The following is an 18,108-nucleotide window of genomic DNA, read 5'->3' on the forward strand; positions in this document are numbered from 1 at the left end:
TACAACATAAAAGGCTTTTGGCAGAGCACACATGCAATCCTTCACTTCACTGAACCAGCCATGGCCCAGTGAGGTGCAAATCTACCCCAAAAAACACCCTTTCCACTGGAGGCAAAGCAGCAAGCACCAGAGCTCTCAAAGAAGAGCTCACTCAATTGCAGAACGACTCAGAACAGAAAGGTGCCAAAACCAAGCTCCTCGTTTGGCATTGTTGCAGTCTTTAAATTGCACCATGACAAATGAAGTGATTTGACAAAAAACCCCAAAAAACAAAAAGCTTGCAAGCATAAAGAGGTCCAGCCTTCTTATCTTGCTCTCTGCAGGGATATCTTAATGGCTGCAGCACTGCCTTATCACCACTCATTAACAAGAGTGTATTTGGACATGCCAAGTCTTGTGAGCATGCCTAAAAAGCAGGATGGAAACAAAGTAATCACACATGAAAATCAGGCCTAGGCAGAGCCTTCCTCTGGCCTCCATTCCCTTTCTTAAAAGAATAGAGAAGTGGTACTACAAGCCAGCAGTGCACAACTGAAGCCAGTACTTTCTATTCCCAAGTCACTCACCTGAAAAAAAGAGACTTCCAAAGAATGAAGATTTACAGATTTCTATAGGGTGATTACACTGAGCTTGCCTTTGTTAGTCATATTTGCCCTCCTGGAGTTCAATATTTTGTTTAATCCCAATCTATGTGAACTGCACCTGAAGCATGACACAATTGCAGTAACCACACCCAGTGAAAAGTCTAAAACTTCTGGGAATTACTACATCAGCACAGGCTTTAAAGTTTATACAGTCAATGATATCTTTAGAGCTACAATGGGAAAGTCAACATTTAGTTTGAAAAGGATGACAGAAAAACAAATGCAAATATTTTCCTGCAACTATTTACTATTAACTGGTTTGTGCATCAACAAAGGAGAGCTCTAAAATCTTATATGGCCAAAAGGCCCTCTGACATCCAGCTAAATCCATCCCTCATCCACCTCTAGAGCAGCCAGGCTCACTAACAAATGCTCACAAAAAAGTTCCCAGAAGCATCTGTCCTGCAACCCAAGGAAAGTGAATCAAAACTAACATTCCCTCTTTAAATGCCACTTGTGGATTACGGTTACATTTCCCCTTCTGGTAGTCCTTTGGTTTTTTTAAGAAAATTCACTCTGTTTCACAAATGGTGAATTTGCAGTCATTCCAGACAGCAAGATTTCACAGGCTCCTGAATCTTTGTGTCAGCTAAATGATTCATGGATTGCCTATAGGGGTGTCTACCTTCAACATTTACATAGCTTGTTCTACAACTAAAGGTGCCAAAAATCTTATCCAAAGAGCTGTAGCTGCACATCATTTACTAGGTCAGCCTGATAACATCAACAGAAGCATCAGATCCTTTTGTTGAGGAAGCTACCAGGACTACAAGTACCTGTTCAGAAAGCTAATTCCTCCAGCCAACAGATCAGCTGGAACACACAGGTAGTATTATCAATTCTCCTCAAGGTTTTGGCATCTCTGTAGAAGTTTTTCTTTAAAGAACAGAAAAATCTTTAGATCTTCATCAGTCATTTCAAGAGAACATAGTTTTTAAATAGTGAAAAAATGTAGTGACTGTGGAAGAGAAAAAGATACAAAATTTATTCTTGTGAAAAAACAGAGGCAGAAAAACAGAGGAGGAAGACTGTCAAGAATTTTTCTTACAGAGAAGACAAAAAATTTCAGTTTAAAAGATTGTCAGAAACAGTCACTCAGACCCCACTTCATGAGACACTCACTAGAAAAAAGTAGAGGTCTAGAGGAATCCTAATATGTTCATGAACAAGACTGTTGATTTTCACATATCCCACCACAAACTTCTGAAGAGCATCCACACAGTTATGAAGTGATTTCTCTGAAAACCAGAACAGTTTGACAAGCATCACTTCTCACTGTGCCACACTCCACCACGGGTACATGGGAATTGCACAACACAGAAGAAAAGGAACTGCAGAGCTGGTGGCTTGTAAACACAATTTCTGACCTGTTGAAAGCATCCTCAATTGAAAAACCGAAAATATCATGCCTAATGAACACTTGTACTATGCAATATTGTAGCAAATCAACTCCTAATGGAACAAAAGTTTCTGCAAATCTTTTCTGCCCAGGTATCCACAGGAGGATAACTCCCCTGTGGTTTAATGCTACAGTATAAGGCTGGAGCATTGCACTAGTAAACAAAAGGTGGCGAAAGTAGCAAGAAGTTCTGAGGTTATCAGCAACTTTACTGCTAGCACTGGACATGTCACTGTATCTGCACTTTTCCAGGACTACTCATGCCTTTCCATGACTGCAGTTCTAGGACTTCAGGTGCAAACTTGTGTTAACCTGAATTTGACCTGAAAGTTCTCCAAAAGGAACTACTGAGTTTGTCTGAATTGCTTCCTCATCTTCCCCTCACAGGCATCTTAACTCTTTCTGGTGCAACATTATGCTCTAACCTTTAAAGGCCTTTCTTTTCCAAGGCAGGTGCTTCATTAACATCTAAATCCACTTATGTATTGTTGTACCTTCTCACACTCACAATTCTAAACATTATAGGCAGATTAGTCCATAGCTCAGTATTTCAAGACTGTATCAGACAATTCAGCAGCCCACAGAGCATGACATGTGCTGCCAGCTGTTGACACATCCCTGAGGAAGCTCCTTTCTTCTCTTCTGCATAGTGTATTTACAGCTACACCACCCAACAATGATCAAAGATGATCTGAAAGGAAACATTACAAGAGGATTCTTTTAACAGGGAAACAACTTAACATGGATAATATGGATACTGAGTCCTCACACTTTCAATAATAATTTATTTCTCATAAGGGATAAGCTTCTTCAATCACACAACACCTGGGGCATACTATACATCAGTTTCCTGCTTTAACACAACTATTTCAGCTTGTTCTCTGGACCAGAGTAATGAAGTTAATAAAACTTAGCTATGCCTCAGCTATTTCAGCCTCTACATTCTGTACTCACCCAAAAGACAATGTTGTAGCTGAAGAGCAAGTATTTGTACCAACAGCTGACTTCTGCATTAGAATATCGGTAATAGTGCATCTTCTATGGCACAGCCTCTGCACAGAAGAGAAAGAATGACAGGATTAGGAAAAGATTTAATGAATAAATGTTTCTTCCCCAGTCTCTCTTGCTCTGTTGAGAAAGAGTACAGTAATCTGTACCATATCAAAAGGCATTTTCAAAGTCAGCTCACACTTCCACTGAGCCTACATTTCCTTTCAGTATCTTTTGCTTAATAATCTTATCTTTAAGCACTCTAATGTTTTAACAGGGCAGGCACACCCACAAAGGAAACTCACTATACAGTTAGCCTAGGAAGATCAACATAAGCAAGGTGACACTCATCTGCCTTCTCACTCCTTCAAAACCATTTTACTTCTGCAAAAGGCTGCTTGGACTCATCCACAAACCCTGAGCATTGTACATCCAGCAATCCAGCTAGCAGGATATCCAAAGTGGTTACCTGGAATCTCTCAGACTCTCCAGACTGCTAAATACAAAAGGTAATTGTACCCAGCTCTTCCATATGTGCATGTTCCTTTACCACACCATCTCCTTTAAGATGTTTTATTGTCAAGAACCAAAGTCCCACCATTTAAAACCCTCTGCTCTGTCAAGTTTGGTTTGCTTCCTTACACACACTAGAGAGATAAGGTTCAACCACAACTCTTGCTCAAGTATTTCAGACAACTACAGCTGTTCAGAGAATCATAACTAAACCACCTCTGCAGAAATGCCATGCATAAGAAAAACAGAATAAGCTGTGAATTCAGAGCAGGAGTAAGCACTTGCACAGCCGTCACACTCTGGACAGCTGAGTGCTGCCTAAGACAGATGAGCAGCATTTCAATCCTCCACTTCCTTAAGGTAAATGTCAGTAAAAGGTTTGCAAAGGCAAGGAAACAAGAATGCAGAATTTTCAAACACCTCCTAACTAAAAAAACATCCTGTGCCACACTGGTCATTCACAGGCAGTGTGCAAAAATCAAGCTTATCCAGTAAAGTCTGAAATCCAGACCATGGAATGGACAAGTGAACTGCACCACATCCACAGCTATAAGAAGGTAAACTAGGTTTTTTGGGGTTGTTTGGTTTTGGAGTTTCTTTTCCTAGAAAGGAATCTGCACCTCAGTATAAAACACTCCCACTTACAAAAGAAACAGAAGTTGGCTTTGAGAATCCCATCCAGTACAGACTAGAGTGTCAATTCATATTTCAGCTTGCTATTTCTAGAGTTCAGATGATGATTTCCATATAACTTTAACCAAACACTGAAAACAGGTTTTCTTCCTTCACCTTATAACTTCTAATGTGCACAGTCCATTTATAGCAAAAAACATTTAATTTTCATTAAAGCAAAGGAAATTGCCCTTTATGGCAGTATGGGCAGTGACTGGAAAGGACCTTCCTCCATTTGGCCAGCTGTACCACATAAAATGAGTTTTGTAATTTAGTTACTGACCTTTGCAACCCATCCAGTGTTACAGACAAAATTTAGGAACCTTTACAACTGTTATGACTCATAGCAAAGAACTCTTGCTTAAGCACCATCCTCTTGCTTATCTAAGTCCACAACTGTGATTATAAGAAAAGGAACAAAGACTGGTTTTCCCAACTTAATTTCAGTTTCTAGCTCCAAATGGCAATTTGTATGTCAACAATCAATATGCACACACTTGTCCAAGGCAGTCAGTCTGATGTGCCTGGGCAAGAGAGGAAAGGGAGGGTACAAGAACAGATTCCCACTAATCTGAGCAGGGTGCAAGGCTCATTTGCATGAGTGCAATCCCATTTTGCAGCAGTACACTGGCTGCCAGTGCAAATACATTCCCCAGAGGCTGACACACTGAGGCCTCCATCAGTGCTGTGCCACCTCCCTCTGAAAATCAGGAACCTGGTAAGAGACAGGAGCAGCAACTGCAAAACGCACATAAGGGGCATTGCTTTTGATGCTGCTACATCTACAAAAGAGAAAGCAGCAGGTTGCATTTAACTAGCACATCATTAAATTTCACGAAAATAAGGTTCTGCTAGACAAAGAGGCTTAAAATATAACCTGAGGCAAAAAGGCAAGCACATCACTTCACAACCTTAAGTACAAACATCTGAAGACTTACTTTTTGTTCGGTTACCCTCCCTGGCACTGGACTTATATGCAACTGTTCAGCCCCAGCTTCACTGAAACTATTCACAGCAATAAGAGGATTAAAAGTATCCTTATTGACAAGCACTACTCCCACCCACCTCAATGTTTCCACCATCAGCTTGCAAGACATTTCTCCATACTTCAAACAACTGCTAAAATGCCCCAGTCAACACCAAGCACAGTATTTTAGTAGAATGAAGGAGCAAAACACTTTTTCAGCATACACATTTCTAAATGCTCAGAAATGATGGGGGGTGTATTACCAGCACCAGCAAGAAGCTGTCCTGTAACAGCACACAGCTCCTCAGACAGATATTAGCTTCCAAACCACTATCTTAAGAGCTGATTTGGCCTGCTCTGTGCTTACTTCCATCAGAACTCTTTTGGTGGCTCTTGACAGACCACTGAACACAGTATGGGTGCTATGGGAGCAGCATAACAAATCTGAAGTGCAGGTATGTGATTTTTTTTTTTCCACTAACACTACAAACAAATGAAGCAGTCCACTCAAGACTACACAGCCACCCTCCCCGTGTTTATACTAAAAGCAATCATGTTTCCTAACACAGAAGGCATCTGTAACCAGTCCAGAAATCTGCTTGTCAGTAATTCACTTTGTTCACAGCACAGGCTGCATAGCTATGGTTAGGCAATACTAAAAACACTTGGAAGATTAAAGCAGTATGTGGGCAGCACACACTAATAACGTTCTCTACTGTGTTTCAGACAAAGCAAGTCACATTGAGTCAGCTGACAGTTATCACCCACTCACAGCAACAGGAATTTCTAAAAATCAAATGCAGAGTCCTGCTGCTTTGGTAGAATATAATTTTGTCTTGGTGTTTACAGCTTTAGTGAGAGGGGGAAAAATGTAATCATTCATCAAGAGGACACTGCCATTCCCAAAGCTTTTCAACACCCACAATTCCACTCTTACCTTCTAAATGCTACAGTAGTGATACTCCTAATCTACGCTCCTAACTCTCATAAAAAAGGATGTGATCTGTTAACTAATCTAATGTAGATATAGAGAGAAATCCTCATGGATAAGATGTTAAGTCTAGAACAACTGCAACAAAGTAATTTTCTAGATTTAGATCCAAAAATTATTTTAATCCTCAAGAGATGTTTACTTTACAAGACAAACCTAAGTCACACTAAAATTCCAAGTTCAGCCAACACTTCGACCATATAGAGTCCTGATCCCCTTCCCTGCCCCTCCTAAAACCCACAACCATTAATCAACCTATTCAGTGGAGCAAACATCCACACAGCAAACCACCAGCAAATCTTCAACTCAATCCTGTAATCTTGTACCACACACCAAGAAGTAAACAGGTTTAAGCCTTCAATCCACCTCGCCAGAGCATGTACAAATGCCAGCGTGGGGGCAGGCAGGAGGTGGCAGAACAAGGGAGGGAAAGCAAAAGCTTTCCCATGAGTGTGCCCATGGAAACACAGCACCCCTCCAGCGCCAGCCTGGACCAGCAGCACACCTGAATCCAACACACTGAAAGATGAGGGGAACGGGGCACAACTGAGGCCAGAGGAAAAGAAAAATGTCATTTGCCAAGCTGTTGGCTTCTCCACCACTGTTCATCAATGAAAAGCATCTGTACGAAGCTGGTGAAGCAAACGGATGTAGAATCATTTGCTGAGGAGCAAGAATTTTTAAAAACATCAAGAGATGTACTTTGGTCTATGATTTGTTTTGATATGACTCAATTTCACTCTATCAAGATCAAATATATATCAAAAAGCATCAGTTCATTCAAGATATGATGCCATTAAAAACAACTGCCATTCTTTGAAGGGTGCTCAATCATTAGGGGTTTTTTGTGAAAGTAAAAAGTAGCCTAATCCCTGACAGGAAAAATTCAGAGATATTTTTAGGGCCTTCTAAAAATGGAACAACTAAGAGGCACCTATAGATTGCTCTTTCCACATTCTAGAGAGAAGCTGACCCCCAAACGGGTGCTAATGTTCAGAGCAGTATCTGGATGCCAGCCATCAAATATTCACCTGAGGGGGCTGAGCTGGTACTGCCAAAAAGCAAAATAAAAATTTGTACTCTGCTGAAGACTCAAAGACCTCAAAGAATATTTCAAGCAGAAGTTGCTCCACTGTAAGCACTAAAAACCAATCCCTCAGGGAATAGCAAATCCCCAACCTATTGGGAAGGGTTTCAGGTTTCAGTGACCAGGGTTTAGTCTATTACTGCATCACAAACTACAACTTAGGAAAACTTGTCAGAAACACACACCAGTGTTTCCAAACCCCAAACAAGGAAGCAGTAATTCAAATGAGCTCCACTCCAGGTCTCTCTACTCACACTCATCATGCTGCACTTTTGGCCAAGCCACTACTTCTGTGTGGCTGAGTTGCATCCAAAACACCATGTAAGTGCTCAGAACTCAGAAAAAGTGGACACTGCACATTTTTGGGAATAAGCTACATGGTCATCAAGATCCTCTTCTGAACTCCCCACATGACTAACATCACCAATCCTTTGGCACAAAGGCTCTACACTGCTGTAACTCAAGGAGTTATTCATGTTATGATTCATGGAATATTTTCAGCTTCATTTGATCTCTTAAACCAACAGTACTACACTAAAGACTTGCAAAAGACAAGCAGAATTCAGTACTGCTCCCACAGCAATTCAAAAGCTGCAACAGAGGACAACAGCAGTTCTACCTATTTCACTTTTCGCTGTTCTTCATACAGAAGCTACAAAAGATACAGTTGGCTGGCCCTGCTTACATGTGAAGTATTTATTCCTACTCAGCAAAAAAAGCTGCTAATACCATTTAAAAAGAAATCAGCAAAACAGAAGACGCTCCAAAGAGTCTATATTTTCATTTATACAAACCAATCAGAACGCCAGTCAATGACACTGTACAATGGAAGTCTTAACATTGTAAATTCAAACTACAAATATTTTTAGTTATTGACACTGAGGAGAGACACAACTCAATTATCCAGAGAATTTCAGTACATTTATGCTAGCTCTGCCCCACTGACCTCAGATTCACTGAGGAAGTAACTGAACAGCTGAGGTGGTTTCTGCTTAACATGCAGAGGTGCTTGACAGAGGTATCAACTGAAAGGCAAGGATCTCTTACCTAGCTCAATGAAAATCTGCTCAAAGCAGCTGAGTGCAAACAAAGCATCTACTCCACATTCTGACTTAAAGCAAGAGAGAGCACAGGAAACAGAGAGAAAAGGAAATGTTACACATAAATTTCATCCAAAAGACAGCAATTTTGCAAACATAAGGAGAAGGCAGAAGAGAGACAGATCCTTTTGCAAGATATCCATCTCTTCACTAATATTTAAGAAATGCAGAGAAGAGCAGGAGCACAGGATGTAGGGCCTTGACTGACCTAATCCTATTGGTTAAAGCTCTGGAGTTAAAACTCAGTTGGATTACACCAAAATAAGTGAAAACAGCACTAGATACTACCATGACAGTTCAATAGATGCCTCATTAACATCTAAGAAAAGTTTAGAGAAATATTCTGTGCCTATGAAAGCTTTCTTTTAATAAAGTTATTGGCCAGTTTCATCTGAATAGGACCTGGCCTGTGCTGAATTTATTCACTATACACAACAAGCCACAAGTCATGCTTTCCTTTTACTTCACAGCAAGTTCTAGTATTGGAGAACACATAGAAGCCAGTTAGTCATTCTGAGCAAAAATTTATCCACCCCAGGCTGCAAAACCTGTCAGGACAAGTTAATCAGAATAATCTTAGCTGACCCAAACTTCTCAGCTGCTTTCCACTGCCTCTCATGAGAGCAGATACACACCAACTCTCTGTAACATCAACAATTGCAAGGCAAAACTCAAAAGTCTTAATTTAAAAGAAGCATGTAAGTTGATTTTTTCCCCCTCCTTCTAACAAAAGGTTTTGGAAGCTTTACAAAGTAAATATCTTATCTGAGGAGCCAGAACTTCCACTCTGGTGAATATTTTTACTTCTGTTTAGTAATCCAAGAATAACAGAACCTATTTCATACACTCTGGCAGCTCCTTCCCATACCTCCACACAGACCAAAAGGTTTCAAGAACAAAATGGGTCCCTCCATTTGCTATACCATTTCATATCATAAAAAAGACAGGAAGCCACCACCTTTCTTTGCTGACAAATACACTTTCTTCAGAGAACATCCTATACTTTTATACATATTGTGACTTTTCACCACTTCCAGGAATGCCACTTGTTCAGTCTCCAGTTATATTTCAGTCTGAAAGAATATATCTTTATTTTCTCTTTTCATAAGAAAAAAACCCCAAGAGACTGATTATAGCAATATACAACAAAGAAGTGATGAGCATATAATTTGCTTTGGGTTTTGTGGTTTGTTTCCTTAAAAATGTTCCTTGCTTTGGATATAATGTGCAGTCTGTCTACATCCACACCATATTTCTTAGCCTTCACACTGAATATTCCTATATATAAATTTATATGTATAAAATATATATATTACATATAATAAAACAGATATTTATTTTAACAGTTTAAACCAGATCAAGGTATTTCTTAGTTTTAAAAAAATTAGAATTCCAGGGTTGAAATCTAATCTCCAGAAAAGAGCATGCTAAGTAAGGACTGCAATATCTGGATAATGCTAGCTACATTCATCCCTCATTCTGTTTAAACAATGCTGACTCCATGTCACAGAACCAAGAACTGGGGTTTAATCCACAAAACCTCCTTTTTTTTCCTCCCCTCCCACCTCAATTAGCAGGGCCTATGCTTTCAGCATCAGAGCAACACTCATTTCACACGAGGCACCAGGGAACGCTTCTTTTTGGGGAAAGGCATGGGGGGTTTGGGGACAATGCCCCCAAAGCTTCCTTTTGCTGCAGCTGCATTCATAACAGCCAGAACAGCCTCATTTCACTTGCCAAGGATGACAATCACCAGCTTCCAAGCCACAAGAGAAAATGGCTCTTTGTGGCCACGTAGGCAGCTCAACCACTGTGAAATTCATCTCTTTACCTCCTTTCTGGTAAAGAAACACACTCGTGGAACTTGCAAAACCCAACTAGAAGATGAACCCATAAGGCAGCACTGGAAAATCTTAAAAGATGTGACAAAACAGCCTTCACCAGTGTCTCACAATCCTAGCCACTTGAGCAGAGTCAGTCTCAGCCCAAACACACAGCAGCCATTAATGCCCCAAGAGCTCCAGCAAGGAGGCTTGCAGAGCACCCTGCACATGCTACCACACCACAGGGAAAAGATTAAAAAGACAAAAACCAATACTGCTGCAGGACAAGCCCATGCTTGAACAGCTCCAGCCCTTCCCCCAAAGCCAGTGCTCTGGCAGGTCGTGAGAAAGGCTCAACTGTCTCGCCCAAAGTCTCTGCATCCGCCCCAGGGAAGGAGGAAAAACAGGCTTTCCACCTCTCAGGATGATGCCAAGAACAACACGTGCCATTTAGAGATCAGGGCAACAAAGGCTGTGAAGGGACACAGCCAGTGCTCCTTCCAACACAGACCTCAGTCTGCAACAGCTAATCACAAACACCAGCAGAATTAGTAGGTGCAGAGCTTGGACACAAACATTGCCTAACCTGTGCCTCCAGTAAAATGAGAAACACAGCTCCTGATGGAAAAAACGTGACAACACAGGAAGCTGCCACCTGAATGGGCTGACAGTACACTGAGTGTGACTGGCTTCACCAGCAGCACAGCTCAGATAAAACACCACCACAGAGCTGAACTGCACCTTCCCTTCTCACTTGCCCCAGCTGGACAGGCCCTGTGACAATGTTCACAGGGGTTTTCAGGATGAGAGAAGAGATGAAGATCTGATTTTATACTTCATAAGGCTTGATTTATTATTTTATGATATATATATATTACATTAAAACTATACTAAAAAGAATAGAAGGAAAAGTTTTATCTCAGAAGGCTAGCTAAGGTAAGAATAGAATGGAATGAAAACAAAGGTCAGTGGCTCAGACAGAGAGAGAGCCAGCTCTGCCATGAGTGGTCACCAATTCTAAACATCTACACGAGACCAATCACAGATCTACCTATTGCATTCCACACCAGCAGATAACTATTGCTTACATTTTGTTTCTGAGATTTCTTAGCTTATCAGAAGGGAAAAAATCCTAAGAAAGGATTTTCACAAAGAGATGTCTATGACAAAGCCCTTTCAGCTTAACCCTCTCCTGTTTTGCAGGAGCAGAGCACTGCTATGACCACTCAGTCAAAATATCCTTAGCAAGCTCAGCATGATGGACACTTGGCAAAGACAGCTGCCTTGCTGTATTCCAAGAGTCATCTCACCAACTGCTTTCCAAGAGTCATCTCACTAATTGCCTTCCATTAGTTTCAAGTCAGACAACTTTTTTGATGAACCTTCCTGCTCCACAGGCTCACCACACGGCCAAACGAAGTAACTCAGGGCAGGGTGGAAAGCTTTGCTGTTGTTACCCTTTATTAGGTGCACCTCCACCACTGCAGGCATATTTCACCCTCAAGAAGTCCCTCCCTGAGCCCCATCTAACAAACTGTTGAGGGAAAAGCAATATGCATCCAAAGAATCAGCTCCATACCCCAGCAGCCAGGAGGCTGCTGTCCCATAAAAACCAGAGTCCAAGCTCTCAGGTGTCTCCCTTCAAATCCGAGTTACTTGAGGATATTCCCTTTGTTTTCTATTCCAGAAGTTTCTGGATGGCAGCAAACTTATTTCAGCATCCATTCCATGCCCCAAAGCAAGAGTACGCAACTTGCCAAGCTGAACGAATGAGGTTTTAAAAAATTTTAAAATTCACAGCATTCAGCTGCCTCCAAATACTCTGTTTCATCCTGTAGCTGCAAGGGCAGCAACTCAAACACCTGACTTTGTTACCTTCAAGTCCATCAATTATTTAGACAAAGCTCCTTTCCAGAGAGACTCAAGTATCAATTATTTAGTCTTTGAGCAGGAAATGAAAACTGTTAAGAGAGGAAAACAGATTTCTGGAAAGGGCTGTTGGGACACTTGAACACATCTGAGGTTGTAGCCAAACAACCCGCCTGAATCAGAACGAGAATGCCAAAATAAAACAACCCCTAAAGCCAAAAGCTCACCTGCACACACAGGCTCATCAAGTGCCAGAGCCAATTAGTGCCAAAGAGCCCCAACTACATCAGGGGGTTTCAGGACAGCTCTTCCCATGGAAGACCTTTATCAGTTTGGTATAAATGCCTGTTCTCTGGCCCAGGAGCACAAAATAAAGCCAAGCTTTTTTCTAACACCCCAGAAGCTCTTTTACAACACCAAGACAACATTCAACAAGGCTCACTACAAAGATCAAGGGGAAGCAGAGCCCTGGGTTTATTATACCCTTGCCTTCCCACTCAGGTTCAGATTAAGGATGAAGACAGGCCTAAGATTTTCAGATTTTGCATAACTTCTAAAGACAATGACACAGCAAGAGCTCTCAGAGGAAGCACAGATAAAGCATTCACCTTAGATAAGAGCAGAAATTCTTCCACTCACACATATCACACATAAGCTGTGGTGGTACAATGAAAAGGACAAAACACTGTTGCTTGGCTCCAAAAGAGTTGAAGAAAGGCCGGAAACACTGGAGCAAAACAAGTGCTGATCCCTCCCCCCTGCCAAACGGGGGTTGAGGCACACTTTGGATCAGAAAAGAAAATATACCTATTTTTAAACCCAGTTGAGAGCCCTGGGTTTGGATATAGTTCCTATTGTGGCCAGCACGTTTTATTTTCATTTGTTAAAGATTTTCTGCACAAGTGATAACAGAGTTCACATGCGAATAACCAAGCAGACTGGTTCTGTCTGAGGTCTTCAGTTTCAAGGGTTATGTCAGATTGGTCAAAAAGCTTCACAAAAGCCTGGCCATTCAAGGCAGTTGTTTTAACATTTAAAACATCACAATCTCTTATGCAGTCAATTTTTAAGGGTCACCACTTTTGCAGGTGATCCTCAACACCTGCATTTTGCTATTACCTTCACCTATGACATTCCCAAAATAGAAGAATTTGCCCAACAATGATTTTTCAGCTGACTGACCATCTGAAAGCAGATTTTGTCCAGAATAAAGTTTTTTTACTACACAAAAAGAAATTCAAATATGACATTCAACTATAGTTAAGTAGTTAAATTGTACATTTAAAATTAAGTCATCAGAGCTTAGACATTTCAGCCCTTCCCCTTCGTTCTAGGTTGCTGAATCAAAACTCAGATTCCCGTATTCTTGGGAAGATGCAAACTGTTACTGTTTAAAACCACACATACCTAACCTTGATAAGCTTTAGTCTGACTATCTCTGACGTTGTTCTTAACCTTCATGAGCTACGGTTGACTGCACATGAGCAAAGGAAAGGAAGAGAAGGAGCATGTTCCTGTCCAAACTGTGCTGGGGGCTGAGGGCAGCATCAGTAGCTGCACCCAAGCCACCAACAGCAGAGCTTTGGAAGAGCCTTTAGGACTGGGCAATACCAGAGAGGAAGACACATGACCATCCTTTGGATCTAGAATGTAACCTCTGTATCTAGAAATAACTTCTGCTTAATTCCCTTTTAGTAACAGCCTGCACCATTTGCTGTTTGAGGGTGTAATTTACTTTATCTGAGCTACTTCAGCTTGAAGCAAAATGCAAACCACAGCACGTTCATGGATTTTGTGAATTGCAGCCCTCTTAGCCTTAGAAATGTAACACAGGTGGCAAAGTGTGAAAGTCTGTTCTACCAAAAAACAGGAAGTTTTGACACAGGAAGCCCCAATGCAAAGCAACATGGCACAGAGAGCTCACAAGTGTGTCCAAAATCCACACATTTTTTCCATACCCCACCCAGGTCAAATTTTTTGTAAAAGCAAAAAAATAAAGGGAGGATCTGTGGAACAGTTTTGACAATTGCTCTGTGAACTCCACTTCCCCTCACACACATCCCAATGAGAATTCTGAACTAACACAGGGACATCAAAACAAGAGTTTAATTTATTCACACTTATCAGTGCTCAAACTGTGCCACACCTAATCCACAATGAGAAACCTGACAGACTAAGAGAATCAATTTTAACAGTTCACTCTTTATTCCAAGCACCCATTTACAGGTAATGGCACATTAGTAGCCACCCAATAAAGCTTTATAAACTAAATAAAAATACCCTCTAAGAAAATCAGAGGTCAGCCTCAAAACAATCCAATATTTCTCAGTTATTCATTAGAAACATAAAATGAACTCATTCATCATCCAAATTCATAAGACACCATGCCAACAATTTTTTTGCTACACCCAAGGGCAAAAAGTTATGCCTTGAATACCAAGGAAAGTATCCCAATTAAACAGCATCTTAAGGCTGAGAGCAAGGACTTTTTATGGTCCTTTCATTAAGGTATTACAAGGACTAACGCCAGTAAAAGGCAGCCCAGAACACAGCCCCTTGCAGTGCTGTTAGCTGTGTTACCCATGTGAAGGCTCTGCACAGACACTCTCCAAGCACAACATCACACGTTTTCCATCTTTTCTGCCACCCTCCCATCCCCACAAGGAGGCAGCAAGGACAAGAAAGAGGTTTTAAATAGCAAAGTTTGTCTACAGTGCGCTAAATGTAAGACAAAGCCTGTGCCCAGAAACAAGAACAAGACTTAAATGGGTTTTCTCCTGAATGGGTTTTCGGGGACTGGAGATAATGCTACAACACAAAGGGAGCTAACTGGATCAACTTACACTAAAAAAAATAATCACACAGAGCACACACCACCCAGAAAACCAGCTTTCCATGATTGTGATTTAGACCCAGACTGCACCTTCAGCAAGTTCACCTAGGAACAAGATCAACAAACATAAAACTAAATGCCAACTGTGAAACTGACTTGTTTTTACTTGTAACTTACATAGGTCTTTTTCAATATAAACACACTGACAAACTTGTGGAAAGCCATTCTAAAAATTCCTGTTTCAGTGGCATTATAGTTTTGAACAACACAACCTTCTAAGGACAGGCAACAACACTATATTCCATCCTCCAAGAAAAGAGCTAAAAGGATACAGATCACACCCTAAAAGTGCTTTCTTCCAGTGTCATCAACTAAAGGATAAAGAACACCATTCTACAAACACAAGTGTCCTGAATTCCTCTAAAAAACTCAAACACACAATCCAAATCAAAAGTTACAAAGCAGTTTGCACCACAGCTCGTTCCTACTTCACACCAACGACTAGACTGGAATTCCCACCTGATCCCTTCTCTCTGCACACAATTCTTCAGCCAAGCAGATAGTGCTAGCACCTCAACCTTCCACACCAGAAGCTTCACACATTTATTGTGAGTACAAACTGTCCCAGTACTGATGCCTTACTCCCTGCTGCAGACAGCCAGAAAAGAGATGGATCATCTCACCAGAGAGCACTTAGGAACAAGACACACCCTGTGCTTCCATTCTCTAGGAACTGCTCTCCTTCCATTTCATCCAGAGTTCTAGGTAACAAGGCTTATGTCACTGTAACAAACAAAAACCCAACCAAACTAAAAAGCAGTGATGGAATAATTCTGTCTGGCCAATTATTTTAAAATATCCTTCACACCTCCACCACCATCCGCCTGGAAGATCCACTAAAGAAAGGAAAAACAACCAAAACAAGTAGCTTCTTTTACAGCATGGGATAGGTTTCTTTGTGAGTTTTTTTTTTTTTTTTGTTGTTGTTGTTGTTTTTTTTTGGTTTTTTTTTTTGGTTTGTTTGTTTTGGGGTTTTTTTGTTTTTTTAATTCGGAATGTCTCAAAATGCTAAATCTACATAGTGCATGGAAGATAAAGCAAGAGCCAAAACAGAACCGAGCACGGAGCATCACCTCTGGTACGCCGCGCTCCACAGCCGGGTCTGTTACGGCAGGAGGCTGAAAGGGGGGCAGAGATGTCGATCACTACCACAGCCGACAGCCAATTAAAGTTAAAATATTTTTTAAATTAAGTTACGGGCCTCAATCCTTACACCCACTGCGCCACTGCTCCCTGTACACAGCCTGGGCTCAGGGCAGGGTCTGGAAGCCGCCGGGGCGACGGCGGAGAACAGAGAGGGCAAACTCTGGCTGCAACACTCCGAAAGGCCTGTTTCTGTAATTGTAATTTTTATTATTATTATTACTATTTTTCTCCCTCGTGGCACCTCAACGAGACACGCTAGCGCGAACTCCCAGGGGAAGCCTCGCCCGGCCTCTCGGGCTTCCTTTAATGGGAAGGACAATGGCAGGGGCTCGCCCCAGCCCCGCGCCGCCGGGAGGCTCGGGCAGCCGGGGCTGCTCCCGCCCGGCCCCGGGGATGCTGCAGGGAGCGCACTGCTCCGGGGAGAGGGGCAGAAATGCCGGAGCTCCAAATACTCGGGGAGAGCAAGGGGCGCTCCGGACGGCGCGACCCCCGGGGCAGAGAGCGGGCGGGTGCCCGGGCCGGGCGGCACTCACCGGGGCAGGCGCCCGCTCGCTAAGTTTCGCCGAGCTGGGCGGAGGGCGAGGCGGCGGTCGGCGCAGGTCCCTCGGCTGCCTCGGCTAGTCCATGGGCACGGCGGCGCTGCCGGAGCCTCCTCCCCGCGTCAGCTCGGCCGGAGTGCCAGGCGTGCCGTGCCCGCCGGGCGTGCCCTTGTGCCGAGCCGCCCCGCCGCTCTCCCGCCGGGCCCGGCAGCGCGGAAATGAACGGCCCGGCCACGCCCGCTCCGCGCTCCACACAAAGGGGGCGTGCAGGAAGCCCGGCTCTGCCTCCGGGCCCCGCGGCTCCCGCCGGGACCGCCCGGCAGCGCCCCCCCGAACAGCCCCGGGGCCGGGCGGGGGCTGAGGGCGGATCCCGGCCCTGGCGGTCCCTCCCCCGCAGCCCTGCAAGCGCGGCCCCTCGGCGGGGCCCGCGGCTTTGTTGTCTCGGGCTCGTTCGTGGCCGGGTGACGGCGGCCCCCGCCCCGGCCCTGCGTACGGGGCTCGGCCCGGCCCAGCCTCAGCCCGCGGGGCTCCGGAGCGGGAGCCAGCGTGTCGGAGACAGCACATGCCGAGCGATACTGCAGGCACGGCCGAGCCTACCTGGGCAGCCGGAAGGCGAGGGAAAGGCATGCAATAAAACGCCCCGAAGGGTATTTTGAGTCTTCGGGCGTCCCAGGGTTTTTACACCTCCCGAGAGAGACGCCGAGAAGAGAGGAGGGAGGGGAAGGGAGGGCTGAGCTGTTTAGAGCCGGGTAGTTAGCGGGTGATAGCTCCCACCTGAGGCAGGTGGGAAATGCTCCCCTGCAGTCTCGCTTGGCTCCTGACCTGTTCCCTTTCCACACCTTGTGATCTCCCTTGACACAGCTAAACATTTCTGTCACCCTCATTCCCATCCTCATACATAAAGTAAAACTAATGTCTTCAATGCTTCGCTATGAAAATACATTTGTGGCAGGGAGGCAAAGCCAAGGGAGGTCGTGCAGCACCACTGTGTTCTTACAGGCTGCCTCATGTTGTCTACAGTCTTCACCTGCTCCAGCCCTTGGACTTGGAGGAATTCCTTATTCCCCCAGTCAGGAGCAAGGCTGCTCCTGCTCACAAAGACAGCAGCAATCGCACAGAAGCGAAAGGAATTGTTGAGCAATCAAATGGTGTGTGAGCCTAGCACTTCTCTAGTGTGCTAATTCTCCACTCATCAAAGCTGACAACCAAAAGTGGGGTGGAATTCATAGTAAATGCACAGTTCTCCTCATCCAACCCCTTCTGATGTCTGACAAAGCAGATACAAACCCGTGTGTCACCCACTCATCGCTCACACAATCAACATTCCTTCTCATTTTCCACACACAGTTGTTTAAATAAATGGGGGGTTTGGTTTGAGTTTTTGTTTGTTTGGGGGTTTTTTTAAAGGTAGGGGGAGTATTTACCAGCCTCCCCCAAGCTTGCTCATGCCTTCTTAGAAACAAAAGCAAAATTGA

At 43.4% G+C, this 18,108-nt stretch overlaps 1 protein-coding gene across 1 annotated transcript in view; it reads right to left on the reverse strand.

Annotated features, from left to right (window-relative positions):
• TSPAN14 (tetraspanin 14) overlaps nt 1-16,832 on the reverse strand; it is a 32,872-nt gene extending 16,040 nt beyond the window's left edge. The window contains exons 1-2 of the mRNA XM_058810079.1: nt 16,628-16,832; nt 2,998-3,095 (exon numbers count right to left, since the gene is read on the reverse strand). Of these exons, the coding sequence (XP_058666062.1) occupies nt 2,998-3,078 (81 nt within the window). The 5' untranslated portion in view covers nt 3,079-3,095; nt 16,628-16,832. The remainder of the gene's footprint in view (nt 1-2,997; nt 3,096-16,627) is intronic.
• Nucleotides 16,833-18,108: the final 1,276 nt, after the last annotated feature.

Source organism: Ammospiza caudacuta, chromosome 9 (genome assembly GCF_027887145.1).
Source record: "Ammospiza caudacuta isolate bAmmCau1 chromosome 9, bAmmCau1.pri, whole genome shotgun sequence".
In the NCBI taxonomy this organism is placed as follows: Eukaryota; Metazoa; Chordata; class Aves; order Passeriformes; family Passerellidae; genus Ammospiza; species Ammospiza caudacuta.